This window comes from Dreissena polymorpha, chromosome 16 (genome assembly GCF_020536995.1).
Source record: "Dreissena polymorpha isolate Duluth1 chromosome 16, UMN_Dpol_1.0, whole genome shotgun sequence".
NCBI lineage: Eukaryota > Metazoa > Mollusca > Bivalvia > Myida > Dreissenidae > Dreissena > Dreissena polymorpha.
This window is the reverse complement of record NC_068370.1, coordinates 15258659-15278935: the sequence shown is the minus strand read 5'-3', so window position 1 is coordinate 15278935 and position 20277 is coordinate 15258659. Positions and strand designations below refer to the sequence as shown.

Here is a 20277-nt window from a genome sequence, read left to right as displayed (position 1 = left end):
TTGCAAATATGTTCAATGTCATAACCTTATATGCACTCACATCAAACTGTGCATAAATTAATGTAATAGTGCTTCAATGAGAAATCATTTTCGTAAATGGCCTCCGATTTGAGCTTTTCTGTGTGAAAATCTATTACCGCATTGATCGACCGATTTTTAATCCATTTATGCCTAGTGGACTCTCCCATCCTTCTTAATTGGATTAATTTATTTCCAAAATAAGGGATGTCTAGTATATTTATTTCTATTTTTAGAACATTTCTAACGGAATTTCTTTTAAGCATACAGTGTAGACCCTGATGAGACGCCGCATCATGCGGCGTCTCATCTGGGTCTACGCTGTTTGCAAAGTCCTTTTTCTAGACGCTAGGCATAAATGGGTTAATCCATATACGATATTGGCATGGCATGCATATCCACAATAACGTTATCTTGGTATGCTGGAGAACAAAACACATACAGTAAGTGTTTGCTTTAGTTTAATTTCCATAACAACAACAATCGTGTTACGCAAAGTTCTTAACAAAATTCAATAACTTGAACGGTTAGTTGGTTTCTCTGTCAGGACGACGAGGTAAACAATAAATCAACGTTGTCATTTGCTGACAATTGCTTCAAACTGAAGTGACAAACAGGAACATGTCTATGGGAAAATCAGACTTCAGTGTACTCACATCGCTCATTAGCTTGGCAAACTCTATGGCAATATCAAGTGGGGGTATGCCGAAAAAAGCAACACAAAAACACATAATGATCATTTATATATTTTCCAATACAACAATAGTGTCAAACAGATTCCATTTAAAATAAAGTCTAGTTTCATGTTGTCTAAGATTACTTTACTGACGTAGGTTCAATCTTTTCTTGAAAAATAAATAAAAAAAGTATCGATATCTTTCAGCATTGAAGTTTGTAATATACCGATGCTTTTGGGCGCATAGAATGAATTTTGCATTTACCATCACAATTACATGTTGCAATTAGATAAATCCTAAATATATATCTAATAAACAACAACAGAAACACCATCACATGGAATCCACAACACGAAATAATGTTAAATATTCTTTAATATTTACCTTATTAATAGAGTGAACATGAATGATATCACAATGCTTTATTATTTACTGTGAATATTGCACTCGACGATTAATTCCACATGTCTGTAAACGCGTAACTATTTGCATAGCCTTTCATCCATCGGGCATTTATTGCCTTCATCATGAAAAGACTACGTGAAGTCATTACTTTTTTTTAGAAATCCAGACGTAAATGTGTATACTTGATTATTCTTTTGCGTGTTTCTAAATTAGAAAATCGTTGTCTGTCTGTCACATTTGTCTGTTTTAACACTAGTTTTTAACTTCTTTATTTTCAAAATATAAACAATTGTTATTGAAGAAAAGCACATTTTCAAACGAAAGAGGACCATGCTACTTTCTCAATGCCGATATCATCGAGTCCGTCAGTGCTGGTGAACATGAAGTGCAATGATAAGGATGACGATGATGTGGGTCTATTGGTCAACATATGCAACACGAGTGACCTGTAAACACAAAACAGTCAGTGCTTGAACACACAAAAACATGTGAACAAATGATACACATTATTAGTGTGCTCTCATATACAATACATTCTATAAAAAACGCAGACGAAATATCATGTGACGGAATATCAAAACGCAGTATATTGAGTAACGTGCTAAAACAACTGCACGATTAGATTTTGAAAATAACACCAAAGGCATAACACAGGCCAAGGATAAATTCTAAGTTGATTAACATAACGATAATACATATTATTATCAATATTATTGAAACAATACATGTCTCATAGAAAATGTTATTTATAATATAATTCTCTTATTATGTATGTTAAACAATCTGAATACATTTCTTCAATATTCGAATGTGTTACTGCTCATAATTTTGTTGGGAAATATCATATTGTTAAACCATGCAATAACAGGATTTTACACATGGTCAAGAGCAGTGATTTTTACACGTTTGTGTAATATATTGGCTCTTTGTTCTCTTGCGGTACACCATCATTCGGCTCGTAGGTGTTGCAAGTGTAATCCGTCGTGTTGTTGTAAGCAACGACAATCTTTCTCACGTTTACAATGGTAGACATGTGGCCAGGGTATTGTTCCAAAATAGACGTATTTAGATTCATATCATCCGACTCTTCCGATTGTTCGTCATTTGTATTATCTGGCATATCTTCCTTCGTATTCTTATTATTCGGTTTTATGTTAAAAGAACTAGCAAAGCTTGTAATAAATCTAGTAGAATCGACGACTGATGTTAACGGTTTTGCAGCAGGTAAAGCGATACCATATGCATCCTGATATCTAGATGGTTTTCTTAGAGCTTTGATTTTCTCTTCTGAGTCGCTGCAGTCGTTGAAGCTGCTTTGCCTTAATTTGCCTGATTCTGTAAGATTATCAGGTTCATAACCGCACACTGATGACTCAGTATGTGTTCTGTTAGAGTCCAGTGTCGGGTTGATAGAACGATCATTTATTTCTTCATCTGATCGGCTTCCGCTTCTCGGTTGGTTGTCACAAGATGCGTTATCTTGACATATACTCTTTAATTCCGTTACAAAGTCGTTAGTAGTAGATGCCAATTTAATAGAGGAGCCATCGAATGTTTTGTCTGGAAAGGTTGTGTTACGCTTTTCTGAGGCCTTTACAATTCCAGATTTTATAGAAATAGATGTCAGGAAATTCAAAGGACCTATATTTGCTGTGTCGACCGTGCTGTGTTGCTTCTTATCATCGTTTATTCCGTGCAAAGTCGGAAGCGTCTGTGTACAACTATCGATCAATCGTTTCCTAAGAACGCTATGTGTTTTAGCATTTGTGACATCATCGATGATGGCATTACAATAATTGCTTACTGTGACTAAATCCCGCCGTGTCGGTGGCGGCGTATCCTCCATACAGTCGGGTATGCTCTCAATCATCTTATGGTCTCCCATGTTGTACCCGACTGGGAGATTAAGTAAGTTGGACATTCGGCGGCCGACGGATCGCGCGAAGTTGATGCTGTGCTCAGACAGGCGCCGCAGAGCGCTTGGTCGTTCTTTAGAAGTATCGTCCCCGCTTGTTTTGTATGCTCGTCTTAACTAGAATATGAAACAATTATATTAAATTGACACAATCGCACACAATCAAAATTGCTTGGAATCTTTTATTTTAAATGTAAGTTTGCTTATTCCGGTAATGCAATATTAATTCTTGACAGTCGATTCGTTGTATAACGACTTAATTGATGTATGCAGACTCGAACAAGTCTATCAATATGCATAGTTTATAAATAAATTAAAGTCGTTTAGCAAATATATTTGTTTAGTATATGACTAGGAATATCCCTTAGCAGCTATATTTACAGGAACATTGAGAACATGGGATTTAGAGTGAATTTTTAACTTTTTTAATTTCAATTGATAACGTTTTGGCGGTTTAGAAATTCCACATTAATTTTAAAACGGGATCATCGAAGTAACTACTGTTGTACCTTGGCTGTAACGCAGCCGCAGACGATCCAGGAGATGATAACTGTGAATACGGCGATCGCTAACACGACTGTGACCATGACCTTTGACCCGCACAACACGTCTTCATCACCATTGAGATTGTGAGCTGAAAACAAACAAACGAGTGATACAAGTTTGTGTCAGTTAAGTCATAGAAATATAAAGTGTAGTGTTTATAAGCATGGTTGAATCGCAGTTGTAAGGTTTATGAATAAAGCAACGAGTTTGTATCTTTAGGGCCGAAGCATCACATTATTTGTTTCTTCAACTGTATTTTATGTTCGCTCTGCCACGAAATACAGTGTATGTTGACATTCAATGGGAATACTTAAATAACAATACATATTTAAAACAAAACAAAACAAGGACATTGTGAATATAGAGAATACTAGGTTAGCGTTGAATACAGAGAAGTTTATGTTGCGAGGCTTAGAACGCCGGGAGCGCGAGCCTTTGCGAGCGCTTTCGGTGTTCGAGCCGAGCAACATAAACTTCTCTGTATTCAACGCTAATCCTAGTATTCTATTTATCCCATTTGATTTTTTTGTAACGTGACATTTAACATAAATAGATCTAATAACCTTAACAATAATTTTAATTCAGTCTTAAAAGCGCTTAAAATCTAACGAATGTAACCATGAGTAGTGATATAAATGTATTTGTTCTGATACGCAAAATAGTCTTAATAAATTCACACACAAACTGTAAAACAACTAAAAATATCACCATATGCTTCGATTCAATTTTACGCAGTATCCGAATTGTAACACATTACGACCGCATAAAGAAGATTTTACTTTACTATAATTCATTTTATTTTCGAAAGAAAATGATCAAAATACAATATGGCGGCGATTGCCTCCTGACAAAATGACGTTGGCGTCCATGTTAAAATCATTTCCCCGAGAACAGGGAACGACAAAAGAACAATAAAGAAAAACACGTGATTAAGGATCTATTTATGTTAAATGACACGTTACAAAAAAAAAATCAAATGGGATAAATAGAATACTAGGATTAGCGTTGAATACAGAGAAGTTTATAAACTTCCCTGTATTCAACGCTAACCTAGTATTCTCTATTAACTCAATAATTGACGATTTTGCATCTAGGATCTTTAATAATTATTTTAGCATAGTTAAATAAAGACCCTTATGCCATCCTATCACTTTATTCAATTGAGTTTACGAACTCAATAAACTTTCTTCTTCGTTACACGCTACGTCGTGCACTCTACATTACTGCTGTTAAAAAATGAACCGGAGCAGTTTATCAAATAATAGCCGTTGGTAAACTCGGTTGCATTTGCAGATTTCTGCATTCAAACATAATTATGTTTGAACTTGCACAATTTTTATTTGTCTATGGTAAATGCGCTTATTGTACAAGAAAATAATTTAATATATAAATACACAAAGAATGAAAACATTCCATTACACAACAAATTAATGAGTGTATAATACCCGTGTACAAAATGGGACGTTCCGAATTCCAGTGTGGTGCTATTTTTACCATCTTATACTTTACACAGCTCTATGCCTAACGTGAATTAAATCGGAAAGCAAATATTGCAGATTATTTATGAATTGTGCGCTATTTGTATGGCTTGTTGTACATTCTTAAACCTCAAAAGTATATGCATGGGTTATAAACAATGCACATTACACGAAATAAGGAAAATGTGATTAATTGACAATTCAAATATGTTGATATACAGTGCATGTACATGTGAAATAAGTTGCGTTTATAATAAATCGTTAAATTTTTTGGGGGGAAAATGATGCAATAAGTGTCATTTTCAGCTGATTCCTCATTATACGGATGGCGAAAAATTATGTCATATGACTAGATTTAAAGGTTTAAGGTCGTATAATTTTGAAGCTAAAGTTTTCTCGCATTTTAGCGCATATCGCATGAAGACTTTAGAAAAGTAGTCCGTGCACGCGACAGGTATATTCCACAGTGTTGAAGACAGGCTAGTATATTCCACCACGTGTTATACCGTCAATGTCGCGTTTAAAATTGGATAAAATGAAACTCGGTTGTACAACAACGGAAGGTGTTTCTTTAAATTCCAGAGTTTAGTCAAACGCTTATATTTGAAGCCTACGCTCAATACCCCTTAAAAAGGGCTGATTCTTGAAAAGTGTTTGTTCGTGCAAAAACTATAACGTTGTGATTAAAAATGCTTATTTTCCATATTTTAATGGAATTGTATGTAAATGTATACAGTCGATATACTAACGAGAAAAAACTCTTGAAATATGTAATATGCAACTTTGATTTGGGTTAAGTATATTTTAATGCAGTTTAAATCCGCGCAAACAGGAAGCCCCGACCAAAGTTTTTTTGATAATAAGGACCAATCGTTAAGTGAATGATGCATATAAGTTTAAAACTTCTTTGTGCATTTTATGTTTTGGTATACACGTTAATTTATATATATATATATGTAAGCAATATGAAATAAAACTACACTTTCTATACAATGCAGTGCCATCGGTTGTTTTTAGGCGAAAAGTGTCGTCCCAGATTAACCTGTGCAGGCTAATCTGGGACGATACTTTACACACATGCATTAAACCCCCTTTTCACAGAGCATGGCCAAAATATTTTGCGTAGCAACGCATAGAATATTAAGAATCCTGGTTTTGAATGTTTTTGCAAGATTCCTCCAACAAAGTATTGGGATGTATAGGCTATGTCGTTTTAAATTTGACAATAAAAGTTAAAAAACTTTAAATAGAAAAAAGAACAAACGTATGTTTGCATGTGTAACCGTCGTGCAATCTGTAACCAATCTGAACCCAATCGGTAACCAATCCTTAACCAATCTGTCACTAAAATAAGTTAATGTAAATACTAGCAGAATGTATTATAAACAGTTTACTTGTTCGAGATGAATACATATTTGGTCAAATATTAAAACAGAGAAAAACATACATATAAGATTACTGTATATTATGCTAATGTACATAAATCACAACAATATGTACCAAGACTATCTGGGTTGTTGGTTTTCACTTTGATCGTGGTTCCAATGGTCAGTTTTTCATATACGTCGTCGTACTCGTCGTCATTCCCGCGCTTCTTTCTGCCCCAGCCAACTATTTCCCCACATACTTTCTGTAATGATAAAAATAGGCTTACTATGATTGCTCTTGTACTACTTATATCAGCACATACAAACCACATATTGATCGCAAAACATAAACAGCACAAACATATGTCCCGAACTTGAAGCAAAACTATGCAATTACTGTTTTCATTTTGTCTGTACACCTGTTCGTCAAATTGAATATTATTATCGTTTTCCTAAACAAACAAGAAATGCATCATAATTCTAAGTATTCTTGATCGACCAATACGCACTGACACACGAACAGTTTTAATTGCCTTATAGCTCATACGCGTTAAAATAACTAAAACGAATGAAACAACGTGTATAAGGAAAATTTTATTTGCTAAAAGACTGCTAAAAACACACTCACAGAGAGTGTCGAACTTTATCCTAATGAGCACGTGTTATCTTATGCATGACGTTTCTGTTCATAAAATAAGTGACGTCAATAGGCATTAGCATAGTATAGCAATGCACAGTGTAGGTATTTGAAAGTTCCGGCCAATCGTTGTCTTACCTTAATTTAATAAAATACATTTTTTAATAAAGTAAAAATGTTCGCGCTTTTTTTCTCACGGAATAATCATTTATAAGATATAATTCCGTTATAAATGCATTTTGGTTCTCTCGTCTGTTACTTTTAAGGGACGTGTTCACAGATTGACTAAAGTATTTTCCTAAGATAAAAGAATGATGTATGGATTTTATTGAAATAGATAAAAAAAATACTCCACACATATATTTTGTTAAATATTGGTTCCTTTATGGACAACCTATCATTGAAACCTGCACAATAAAGCGTGTTAACATCTTGGCGACGATATTTTGTAAAATACATGTAATACAAACAAGACGTTCGCTAAACAATATGATTGTTATGTATCAAAGCGGTGCAGTAGTAACGATTGCTGTTCCTCAATAACATGAATAAGGTCCCTGTGTTCGAATCCTGTCCAGAACAAACTTTTTTTACTCGCCATAATAATTATTTTAATTTATTAAATATATTAAATTGGTGTTTAAGCATAATTATACACTAAAAAACTTTTTTTAATGTGACTATCTCAACAATGCACTTGAAACACTACCCAGGAAAAGGTCGTAAATAGTTTCTAAATAACCATAAAATTTCTATTAAACAGAACTTAAATGATAAGTTTTTAACATGTGTAAAATGAAATTTTTCACCTGGTGGCATTCCCCTCGGCACACGGTGACGTTACACGTGAAGGCGACGTCCACTTCAGCTTGACCGACGAGGTTGGTCGGCGTAAACGCTTGAAAAGCCGCCAGCAGAGCGCCTCGCTGCTGTTTTTCGAAGTTTGGGAACAATTCTTGGTCGGAGGAGCACCTGATTTGACAGCGGAAAGCGTTACTTTGTTTTTAAAAAAATGGTCTTGGACGGTATTGATTGTTTTCCATTAATTTTTGTTTGGACCAGACTGACGAATATATCGTGCTAAGATGTCGCGTCTCAACGTTTTCCTCATAGAAGCGCCTGTTGAGATGGCGAAAGTGATGTCATTTAATATAGAACTGTTTTCGGCATTCGATCTTATTAAATATGAAATTATTATGGGCTTTGCAATAATATGAGTCGAATATGTAGACATATGCTTTTAATATTATATTTATAAAAATGATCTGTGTAGTGTGTGATGATATGGTGCGTATACTGTTTGTTCCGCGAACGATTTTACATCATTGATTTTAACATAAATAATTTATTTTCATTATGCAAATACAGATACTCTTTTACAAATATTGTAACAGAAGAATCATTTAAAAGCATCACTTACTCGTTCTCGACAAGAGGGAGCCTTGACGCTATACAGTCTTTGGCTTTGATGTCAAAATCATCTGAAATAGCGCAAGATACACGCATAACTAATTTATTGATTCATTTGGCTTTTTCCCTAAATTACAATTAATTGTTCAGTAGATGTTGTTGTTTTTGTTGTTAAAAGTATTATTAATGTGTTCGCGTTTTGCATCAAGAAGATTAGGCAACCTTATACCGCTGATTCAAATCACGGTGTTTATACGCCTGTTCAAAGACCGTTATTTTAACAGACGTATGTTCACTCTTCGAATTAATCAAATAATTCGAAAAAACAGTAGTTCATACCATGCTATCCAATCACCTGGGCAAGATTAAATCTTGCTTAGGTTGCACGTTAAAATGGCAGTATAAAAGTTGTCTACCCACGCTTTATTTTCAAGGACTCAATGTGTTCGTACCCGCGACCATTGGATCTGTGTTTCAGTGCACAGCAAACTGAGCTAACCTGTCCAGTTGTATGTTGCACGAAATTATAATATAAAATTATATTATGTTTAGTATTGTTATTTTTTTCAAACATCGCCCTTTAGATAGTTTTATTCTAAACCGGATTCAAAAGAGCATCGGAAATAAATCCAGATTTATTTCAAATGAACAAGTCACAGAGTTAAGCTAAAATTACCACTGGTCGTACATGTTTTTACTTACGGAGATACTCTTCCGCCAGTTCCAGTGACATTTTCAGCTTTTCATTGATGGAGACCTCGCTGACCGGTCCTGTCTCTGAACCTTTACTTCCGCTCGTGATGCGCATGCGCACTGTTGGTTTCACAGTTTTGTTCATCGCAGCGTCGATGTCTTCCCTATATATATATACGTTATTCGGTGCTCATGCGAGCTGACAAAATAATAGTAAGTGTATGCCGTCTCGGTTGGATAAACATTTCTTTAGTTTGTTTTAAACATTCCGATACCATGCGATCAATAAGTAAGTTTAATCTGTTAGGGCCGCGCACTGTGAAAAAGGGATTTAATGCATGTAAGTAAAGTGTCGTTCAAAATTAACATGTGCAGTCCGCACAGGCTAATCAGGGACGACATTTTCTACTTTCATGATATTTTAAGATAGCCTCTTCTAAGCAAAAATCTAGTGTAGGCGGCTGGACAGGCTAATCTGGAACGCCTCTTTACGAGGATGCATTAAACCCCCTTTTAACAGAGCACGGCTAATTTATTTTATGGAGATTGAATGAAACGCCTACGACTGATTATGTTGCTCTCGACTCCGTATCTTGGGTAGAGCCAGTTCTTTGTACTTTTAGGTAAGAAAGAACGTTGACAGTCGGAGCGATTGTTGGAATCAAAACCCAACTTGTTTGCTCCTTGTCGCTAGGCGGACACCATATCTAATACATCTAGCAAATTATTCTTAGATTCTTTAATATTTGTCAATGCGGATTATCGTTCAATGAATAATTATTAGTCGTTCTGATGTGTGAATATTTCTAAGACAACAATGACGCGCTGTTAGTTTTACTCCAAAACGCAACAAATCGATTTTTTTACATTTGCAACACAAATGTGAAACGTTTCATTTAAAGTCTGATGGCATGTCTGTAACAAATATATACAATCTGACAAAACACTCACTCTGGAAAGATAATCCCGGTAACAAATAGGTCGCTGGTATCCACTTGACACATTACCGGTATAACCTTGTCAGTACCAGTCTGGTAACGGGGATTCTTCTGTACCACAACGCGGAATTTGCTGTCCTGAAGTTAAGACACGACGGTTCGATTATAACTATTGAAAACCCATACACACTCAAAATCGACGAATCGTTCGTACACTATTTCGAAAAATAAGTAAAACCATAAAAAATCAATGTTTCTTATAGCAATAGCCAATATTTAACATGATATGTTCTTTTCTGTTTTGTTGGACAATATATTTCATAGTTTATGTACCAAGTTAGTGTTCGTCTGTGGTATGGATAGATATCGTTGCAGGAAAGTAAAATGGAATAAATTGCGGAACAAAAAATATAAACGAGCATTTTGTATCTCGTTAAATCTATGGTACAAAGCCACATATATCGGTGAATGTTTGGCTACTGCTAAATGAAACACTGATATTTTATGGGTTACTTTTATTATACAAAATATTTTACCGAATATTCGTTGATTTTGAGTATTTATGTTACTTTAACGAATCTTCTATCAATGAATGAACAGTCAATGGCCTTCCTTTTACGGATGTTAAGAATATCACGTGTTAATTTATACCTTTAACCCAACAAAAAATTGGAGGTAACGAATGTTTGCATCTGAGAAGTTAAAAGGTCCCTAAGTCTTTTCTTGCAAGGGACCGTTCTGAAAGGTGATTGTGATTATTGTGCTGCATGGTTCTACCATTTTAAGGATGCTGCATTACACATGCTTGATGTCGCATTGCCGTTATGAATATGAGTCGCGTTCTGGGAAAACTGGGCTAAATGCATGGGCGTTAAGTGTCGTCCCTGATTAGCCTGTGCAGTCCGCACAGGCTAATCAGGGACGATACTTCCCGCTTTTATGGTATTTTGAATTTTAAGGAAGTCCCGCCTTACCGAAAATCAAGTTTAGGCGGAAAGTGTCGTCCCTGATTAGCCTGTGTGGACTGCAAAGGCTAATCTGGGATGACACTTAACGCACATGCATTAAGCCCAGTTTTCTCAGAACACGACTCAAATATATGTTATTTTACGACACTTTACGCACATGCATTATGCCCAGTTTTCTCAGAACACGACACATATGTTTTCAGCATTGTGATCTTGGGTTAGACACTCACTCTGGAATTTTATCAAAACGTTCATACTCTGACACTTCGTGCTGGTAGTACACTGGAAACTTTAATGGGAGAGTGCTTAGTTTTTGTATGAAACCATGCGAAAGGATTTGTTAAAACTAATAGCATTTAACACAAATACTCACATATTCAATTTTGCACGTGTCAAACTCGAAGGTGTGTTCGTTTTGCCCCTGCGCCGTTGTTTTCACGCACTTATTTCCTCCGCCCTGTATGAAAAGAAGTCCGCCCTCAACTGCGCCCTCTAAGTGTATCACTACGCGGCTAGACGTGCAGCTTGAAATCGTCACTTGAGAATAATACGTAATCCGAATTAAACAAAAATAATATAGTGATATGCCGGTTTATCGCAGTTTTTACATAGCATTGCAATTCAGAACAATTTTGAAATTATGTCGAACAATATATAAATATGATAAATCATTTGAAAATAATTATCAATATGGTATACGTGTAGCGCCGTTAAATGTCGCATCGCCGTTATATGTCGCAGGCTACGAGATTTATCGCAACGTTGACGATTAATGTCGCAAGGAACGATACATGTCGCAAAGCCTACTGACGATATATGTCGCAACTTTAACGATAAATGTCGCAAAAATTTTAACTGCCGATATATGTCGCAACATTAACGACAAATGTCGCACACCTTTGTCAGTCATGTTAAAATGAAAAGTTGAAGTAAAAATGACTAAAACTTTCAGGTTAGATCTAGATTAACCGACGAGGTTTATTTGGGCCGACTTCAACCAGAATGGTCAGTTTTTAGTTAGTATTGTCCGAAATGGTCAGTTGTGGTCAGTATTGTGCATAATTGTCAGCTGCGGTGAAGATCGACCGAAGCGGTCATATTTATTCATTTTCCACCAAAAACGTTAAGCTGTAGTCAAAAATGACAAAATCCTTGTTTTAAATTGGTCGGAAATCGGAAAAGCGAGGGGCCCGTAAGTTTTTGCTCTGGGTTTAAGGCCGTTTCGACAAGTTTGGTTATATAAGGTCAGTCAGAACAACATGTGAATGCCTCGGTATTTCTGCTGGAGACTGACAGCTTTGCCATCTTTGAATCAGCGATAGAAGGCGAATTTTCTTGGATTGAATCATCGATCCAGGATTACACCGGGACCTCTGGTAACTATTTCATTATTTCGTGTCGATACATGCAAGCTAAGGCGTGGCGCTTACAGTAATTCCATGAAAACAATACTTAACTTTATTAGACAGTACACAACGAACTCGACTAATACAAGTTTTCAGAAAACCATGCAAGCATATTGTATAAGTATTTTAATGGTCAACTTGACTATTCTAAAACGGTATAAACATTTAAACAAACAAATACCAAACGCAATGAAACTTTCACAATACAAATAAAGATGCGCTATAAAACAACTACTCCTTCCATATGATATTATTTCTCATGATCGTAAAACACTGCTTTGAAGTTGTTGCAAAAAATAAACACGCACATACAGGTTTTGTTTTGAAATTATTAGTTTAATAAATAAAGGAATATCTAACTAGCTTAATGAGATGTTCGAGGCTCGGGACGTATGGCGGGTAGCTTCAAACCAATCTCCAACGATGAGCAAAACTGATGCAAATGTTCTATTATCATTTGGAACACGAGTGTGATTTGAAACTTTTAAATTGTTAATATCATATTCCTGGATGTTAAAACTCCTTAAGGTACGTCGTATGCTATACACATATTGCACTTAGTTTCATAGGCACGACCCTGCTCAAATAAATAGTTCAAATTTACCGTCCACGGACTAAAATTAAACAATACAAAGTTGTTTTTTTATGTCACGATCATTCAGTGTACATATGTATGTCGAATTTTATATCACGAGTAGTTATAAAAATATAGTTTCACGAGTGGCATGACCACCAAAGAAAGTGATTGAGCCTTGCTCTAAGAAGACGGGCCTTAAAGCATGTGACTAAAGTGTCTTATCTCATATTAACGTATGCTGATCGGGGACGACACTTTCCGGCTAGACAAGATTTATGTATTTAAACAACAAAAAAACTATAAAAGCGAAAAGTGTCGACCCCTGTGCGGATTGCCTATGCTAATCTGGGACGACACTTTACGCGAGTATGACGGTGTTAAATTAGATGATAATTCACATCGACAAAATACGTAAATGCTTTAAGATTTATAAATAATGAGGATAACGCTGTGATAAGCTAATGATGAATCATTTGATGTTAATATTAATATAGGGAAAAGAGAGACGCTCTATTATGAAAGTGAGCGACAATTAGTACCATGGGGAGGGATTGGTATCATCGTATATACATTTCTACATTTCTGATTAATTATATGGCCCCCATATATCTGAACCAATATCTCTAATATCTCTTAGATTACATACTACTAATAACTCATTTCTTAATCTTGCAAAAGATCCATTAATATATATAAACTTGGACTAATTTGAAGCCTTCAACAATTATAATTACCTCCCCTGCAATAGAAAATATATAAGAAAACTCGTATCCTACGAACGATCAAAACCTCAATATATCTTTCTCCGAAACTTTTTCTGGTGGAATACACTTAGTAGTATATCCGCATTTCATCAAGGGAAAAGCGATATAAAAAGGCATTCTAAAAAAATCCAGCGTTTACTTGAATAAATTACCTCCCTTAAACCCATCGTCATATCAGAAATACGTATATGGACGAAACGTGTACCCCGCAAAGCGTGATAATAAACCGCGTGCCCGTGCCACTCGTTTTCCAATTATTTACTAAATAAAACTCAAACTATCTACACACATCTCGACTAATATCAATCACAGTAAATAGGTAATCAGGATAAATACATGTAGAAAATTAGGGACAAAACAGTCATAACCTGCATCTTGTCTACCGAACCCGGTGCTGATAGCCACGTGCAGTATAATTCTTGAAGGGGTCGCAAAAGTATTACCGGATTCGGGTTCAGAGTGACAAAATCACATAGATTGGACTATCTTATTGTTTTATTTCACTGGAATTTAAGGTATATGCTGGATTTTTAGCTTCTGTTAAAACTATGCTGCATTTTTTTTATCGAATTTTACCATTTAAAATCAATAATTCTTTAACGGATCAATATATCGGAAAATTAACACCGGATTCGGATTCAGCGAGACGAATTCGTATAGGTTTCACTATCTTATTGTTTGATTTCGATGGAGCGAACGAGCGAGCGAGCGAGCTAGCGTATTTCGTTTTTTGACGTAGTTATATGAAAAGGGTGCTTAATGCAATATATTTATTGATTATAACTTTTTTTTTTTTTCAATTTTTTTTAATCTTTTAAACAACACTATAAACTGTTTATGTTTTATTAAAAAAAGAATTTTTTTTTTTTATTATATGATACATGTGTGTTATTTATTTTTTAAACTGTTAACTTTTGAACGGCTTTAGATATCTTAAAAATTCCAACGAATTCGTGATCAGCGACATGACGGCATATTGATTGAAACATCTTTTTTTTAATTTAAAAGTTTTTTTTTAACAAGGTTATGTTTCAAATGTTACGGACATAACATTCCGCATCTATCGCTTCGATATCATATTCTTAATTCTATCAAACAGTTGTGCATTATAAAAAACGTATACACTATAGTTAAGAAACTAAATCACTCGCGTTATGCCAAAAATGAGTCTGGGATTGAACCCGTTACAGTTTGATCACATCTTACAACATTTGGCCAATCTTGATAACAGCAGTCCATTTAGCACAGGGAAATCAACAACTGGCTACTCGAGCCAAGAATTATAAGAATTGATTGGGTCAATATTGACCACAACTGACCATTTCGGACAATACTGACCGCAACTGACAATCATGGAAAATATTGACCAGCATTGACCATTTCGGACAATACTAACCAAAAACTGACCATTCTGGTGGAAGTCGGCTAAAAGAACCACGTCGGGTTATCTGAATCTAACCTTAAAGTTTTAGTCATTTTACTTCAAGTTTTCGTTTTTAACATGACTTACAAAGGTGTGCGACATTTATCGTTAATGTTGCGACATATATCGGCAGTTAAAATTTTTGCGACATTTATCGTTAAAGTTGCGACATATATCGTCAGTAGGATTTGCGACATTTATCGTTCCTTGCGACATTTATCGTCAACGTTGCGACAAATCTCGTAGCCTGCGACATATAACGGCGATGCGACATTTAACGGCGCTACAATGCGGTAGTAGAGAAAATATCTGTGCTGGTGGTTAACATATAGGCGAGATCGAAAGTTAGTTAATATAAGATTGGTTAAATTGTTCTTACGATTTGGAGAAAATTCAGCCGATGTTGTCGCCAACAAAGCAACGCACAGCAGTGGATGGAATATTTTTGCAAACATCTCCTGAAAGCAATTGAATTCCAACTATTATTATTGCATAAACTCTATCTATAATGCCCTCTGGCGGGGTGCAGAAACTTGGCAAAAGGAGGGATTGGACGAGAAAAATCGTGTATTTACAATGCGATTCAATTGCCGTTCAAGCCCTGTTATGTGTTTTTCATATGCATAAACTGGTCCACGCGCTGTTACTTCTCTTAGTGGATTCAATTAATAAGTCATTATGAACTATTTTAATAACGCCAGCCTTCGACGACTTTCCAAGCATAAATGGGGAACTGAATAAGCACCAGTTTTCCCATGCATATATGGATAAAGGCAATGAATATTTAAATCCACTTTTCAAATTATACCATTTGCACTCTCTTGACAACATCAACATTAATGAAGTTAAGGTTATTTACTCAACACTTTCAAAAGAGTATGCTGTAAATGACAATGTAAGTGTTTGTGCACCTTCAACGTTTCTGCTGTACGCTTTAATACTTCAGTGACAATTTGTTGGCAGTATTAGTTTTTAGAAAATTTAGTTGGAACGAAATAGACCTGTACGAAAGAAACATCTATGAAATTTTGAAAACAATGACTTATTGATATTCTGACGATATAGTTATCTGTCACGACCAGTAAATTCCAAAATAATTCCTCATGTCTTACTTTAGGCGGCTGAATTTCAAATTTGCATTAATCCACTGTTTAAACAGATTTTAAATCCAAAACTGCCTATCCGAATGTAAAGCCCCGTCATTTCTGATGATGACCGGGTGAGGCATATGTAAAACACAACCTTGAACCGTATGACTTTATATGAAATAATCGAATTATTTTGTCGATGTCAAATGAATAATACGGATTGTTTTCAATGCTTATTTTATTTTTTGTTGGTATGTGTGATTTGTTTATGCAATAATATCGAAAATACACATTTTCTCGGACATGATCATCTGCGGGCGCACTCGGGCAGGAACGGACTTTTAGAGCGCCCGCAGATGATTATGCCCTCGGAATTGTGTATTATCCCTATAAAATAATAATTATAAACAAAATAATAATAATATGCATAACAATAATTATAACGATAATAACGATAATAATAATAATAATAATAATAATAATAATAATAATAATAATAATAATAATAATAATAATAATAATAATAATAATGTTTTTTAACATTATCAATTAGACTCTTCAATTTACATAAAAGAGACAGCCAGGGCCGTACCCAGGAAATGTTGACTGGGGGGGCCCAAACGGGGAGGATGCGGGAGGGGTTGGCCCTCCCGAATATATTTTTTTTATTAGGCACTGTTCAAGGTAAGTTTTAATGCATATAGAAACATATGTTGTGTTATAAATTTATGGATATATAACAAGTAAATCAGCACCTTTCTGAAGTATAAAGCATTAACCATTACGGCCGTCCATAAAGTATTCACGCTCCAGATGGGGAGAGGATGAGTAAGAAAGTGACAGTTTGTGACATGGGGTAGGGGAGTCAGGCCATGTGTGATGTCACACATTTATTTTAAAAAAATGTATAATTTATTTATTATTTCTTTAGTAGAATTTAAAAATATTTTTCAAAACTTTGTGAAACATTTGAATTAGTTTTATGTCAAAATAAGACGAATTGCGTATCTCCTGATTCTGTTGTTCGAATGTTTAATAGGCAACTTGACTTGGCCGGCTTATTCAATAGGCACAACCTCCACACAGATTTCAATGACGAAATAATTGGACTGTTCCATTTTTAGTTAGTAAAGGGTTGAAAAAAAATCTTAACTATAATTTCGTTTTTATTAGAGGTAAACACGTGGATAAATATTCATACTGCTCATCGTAACAACCCTACAGTTATAAAAGCCTGTAATGTGAAATTTCTTTTACCGGTAAGTGAAATTTTAATAAGGTTTAATAGTAAATTGAGTTTTATATTAAATTTAAATTAAGTATGAATTTTAAAAAAATGTTTGAAAGTGTGAGTTTGTGACGTACTTTAGGGAAGGGGGTCCAAGATTTTGTAACAGTTTGTGACATGCCGGGGTAAAAATGGTTTTAAAAAAAGCGTGACATGCTTTATCAACGATCCCTTGGTGTGCAATTCACACACATGTTTAAAGCTTTAGATTTCAGAAATGTATTACACTTTATAAAGAAGTAAAAGCAACCTTTGAAACTAAAAAAACTTTATTATGAAATGTAACATAAAGTATGACTGTAGAGGAGGTTTGATTTCAAAGAGAAAATACTACTATGGTTATATGTCAGTAACTGACATATAACCTACTAGTATTTTCTCTTTGAAATCAAACCTCCTCTATATAAAATTTCAAAGTAAATTCATTATAAAATGTTTATCATCTACAAGACAGTTTTCACAGAAATATTTAATAAGCTATGACTCTAGAGGAGGTTAGAATTCAAAAGAGAAAACATTATTATCGTTCAGACCTACGACCTTCTGTAACATTTCCATCCATTCGCTGTTTCTCTTTCCTTGTCCAATCAAAAGACATGTTACACCCACCATCAAAAGATGAAGCATTGAGCACAATGGGTAATTGACAGATCGGGGATGTGTGTACAAGGTGATAAGAAAACAATGCCTAGGGGCTTATCTCCACTGGCGAGTAAATTAGCGCTAATCCCCTTGTGTATCAGGGGCAATAAAACAAATTTGTATTGCAGGGAAGTGTACTGTGGGCCCTCTCATGTGAGAAAATTTGCAGTAGACCCATTATTAAAAAATCATAACTCGCCAGCCAGCTGGGGGGGCCCGGGCCCCTGGGCCCAGTGCAGCGTCACAGCAAACATGTGTTTAATGCTAAATGATTAAAAAATCTTCTCATTATTTTTGTAATTAAAACATAAGCATGACGTAATAATGTAACTTAACTTAGTCTATGTAATTGAACAATTTTTTAATTTTTAATTGTATCCAGCATTGAAAATATAAACGATCTTTTTAACAATGAGAACTTTTTTTTGTAAATGAAATTCACCATCGAAATTATATATTCATTATGTAAATGACTTATTGATTCTATTCTTTTAATGATTTTGACATGCCTTTTTTTCTTTTTTGTTTTATCCACTATTTGTTTACATCATTTTGTGTTGTACTTCTCAAATACATGTACCATGTCTTTGCTATCTCAAACACATACTGTGTAAAGGCTATAAATTTGCACTATGCTATTTAATGCCGAATAAATGTTATGTTAAATGTTATGCTATAATAACACGATTACACGATATGAACTGTCATACTTACAGTTAATCGTCAATCTTATTTCGAACACAGTTTTCATCTATAGTTTGACTTAAAATTAGTACATCAAAATCCCACCTTGACATTTCACGTATGTCCGATCAGACTGCGATTTCGACTACCTATGCACACGCATTCTAAACAGAAGAACATTTACGTACATTACCGGACATACATGATGCAATACAATTGAGATTTGTTTACATTATTGAATCGTTACGGCTGTGACAACAGATGTGATTTCGGACACGCATTAATTATTAAATACCGCTTTCGCGCCAAATGCTGTCTTGACAATTATCAATTATGATTTTTGTCTGAACAACTTTCAATCTAATTCACACATTGCTCTTATTTTCACAGAAGGTGATAATTTTTTGTTAATTATTCAGGGGTAGCCATTTACAGATGGTTGACCTAACAGAACTAATATTATTATGTGTGCTTACATATATGACCCGTTCATATAATAGTACTATGCCGTACGTCGCAAACTTAGGTTAAGCCTTTTGAAATGTATTCCGAAACTTTCAGTTTCTGTTCCTTGCATTTAACAGAGGCGTCTTTGCAATTCCAATTATTATGATATTCTTTATCCAGAATAGAATATTAAGGTTTTTCTCAAACAATTAAGGATTCTCAGATAATCAAAATTGCCAATTTATAATCGTTTATCCTCATTTTTACCATAGCAATTTTATTGCAAATATTGCTTTAAAAATAAAAATGTGAAAAGCAAGACAGTTTCGGAATATTGATTTATCATAAATGCATCATATATGCACTTATTGTAGTAAATGTGGTAATATATGTTTAATTAAGAAAATGTTAGTACAAAATTGTTTGTATCTCCCCTCAGAAAAATATCAATCTCTTGTCGTAAATTATTTTATAAAGGGTGTATATATATAAACAGCAGAAGCTTTAAAGGGGCCTTTTCACAGATTTTGGCATTTTTTAACTTATTCATTAAATGCTTTATATTGATAAATGTAAACATTGGATCGTAAAAGCTCCAGTAAAAAATCAAGAAAAAAAATAAAAAAGGAAAAGAACATTGCCCGGAGCAGGTTTCGAACCAGTGACCCCTGGAGTCCTGCCAGAGTCCTGAAGTAAAAACGTATTAGCCTACTGAGCTATTCCGCCGAGTACACATTCGTGACGTATTTTATACCTTATATAAGCAATCTTCGTAGTTCCACAAAATTTAACGACAAAAACAGAACTCTCCAAATTATTCAATCGTTTCGCGTTGCAACGCTTTATAATTTTTAGGTTTTAAAATCGTCAAAAGATGCATATAATGGCTATATTAGAGCATGGTTA

The 20277-nt window shown here is 34.7% G+C and overlaps 1 protein-coding gene across 2 annotated transcripts; it reads right to left on the bottom strand.

The window, feature by feature from the left end:
• Positions 1-758: 758 nt before the first annotated feature.
• Positions 759-19101, bottom strand: LOC127862638 (uncharacterized). 2 transcript variants are annotated; one of them, XM_052401841.1, is made up of 11 exons: positions 19030-19101; positions 15602-15680; positions 11426-11589; positions 10098-10222; positions 9156-9310; positions 8464-8524; positions 7853-8015; positions 6540-6669; positions 3525-3649; positions 2905-3132; positions 759-1546 (listed from the first exon to the last, which is right to left on the bottom strand). In XM_052401841.1, the coding sequence occupies exons 2-11, from the start codon at positions 15675-15677 to the stop codon at positions 1517-1519; spliced, it is 1257 nt and encodes a 418-aa protein (XP_052257801.1). In that variant the 5' UTR covers positions 15678-15680; positions 19030-19101; the 3' UTR covers positions 759-1516. The 2 variants fall into 2 exon arrangements, with proteins under 2 accessions (XP_052257801.1, XP_052257802.1); XM_052401842.1 differs by having other exon boundaries at positions 18955-19079.
• Positions 19102-20277: the final 1176 nt, after the last annotated feature.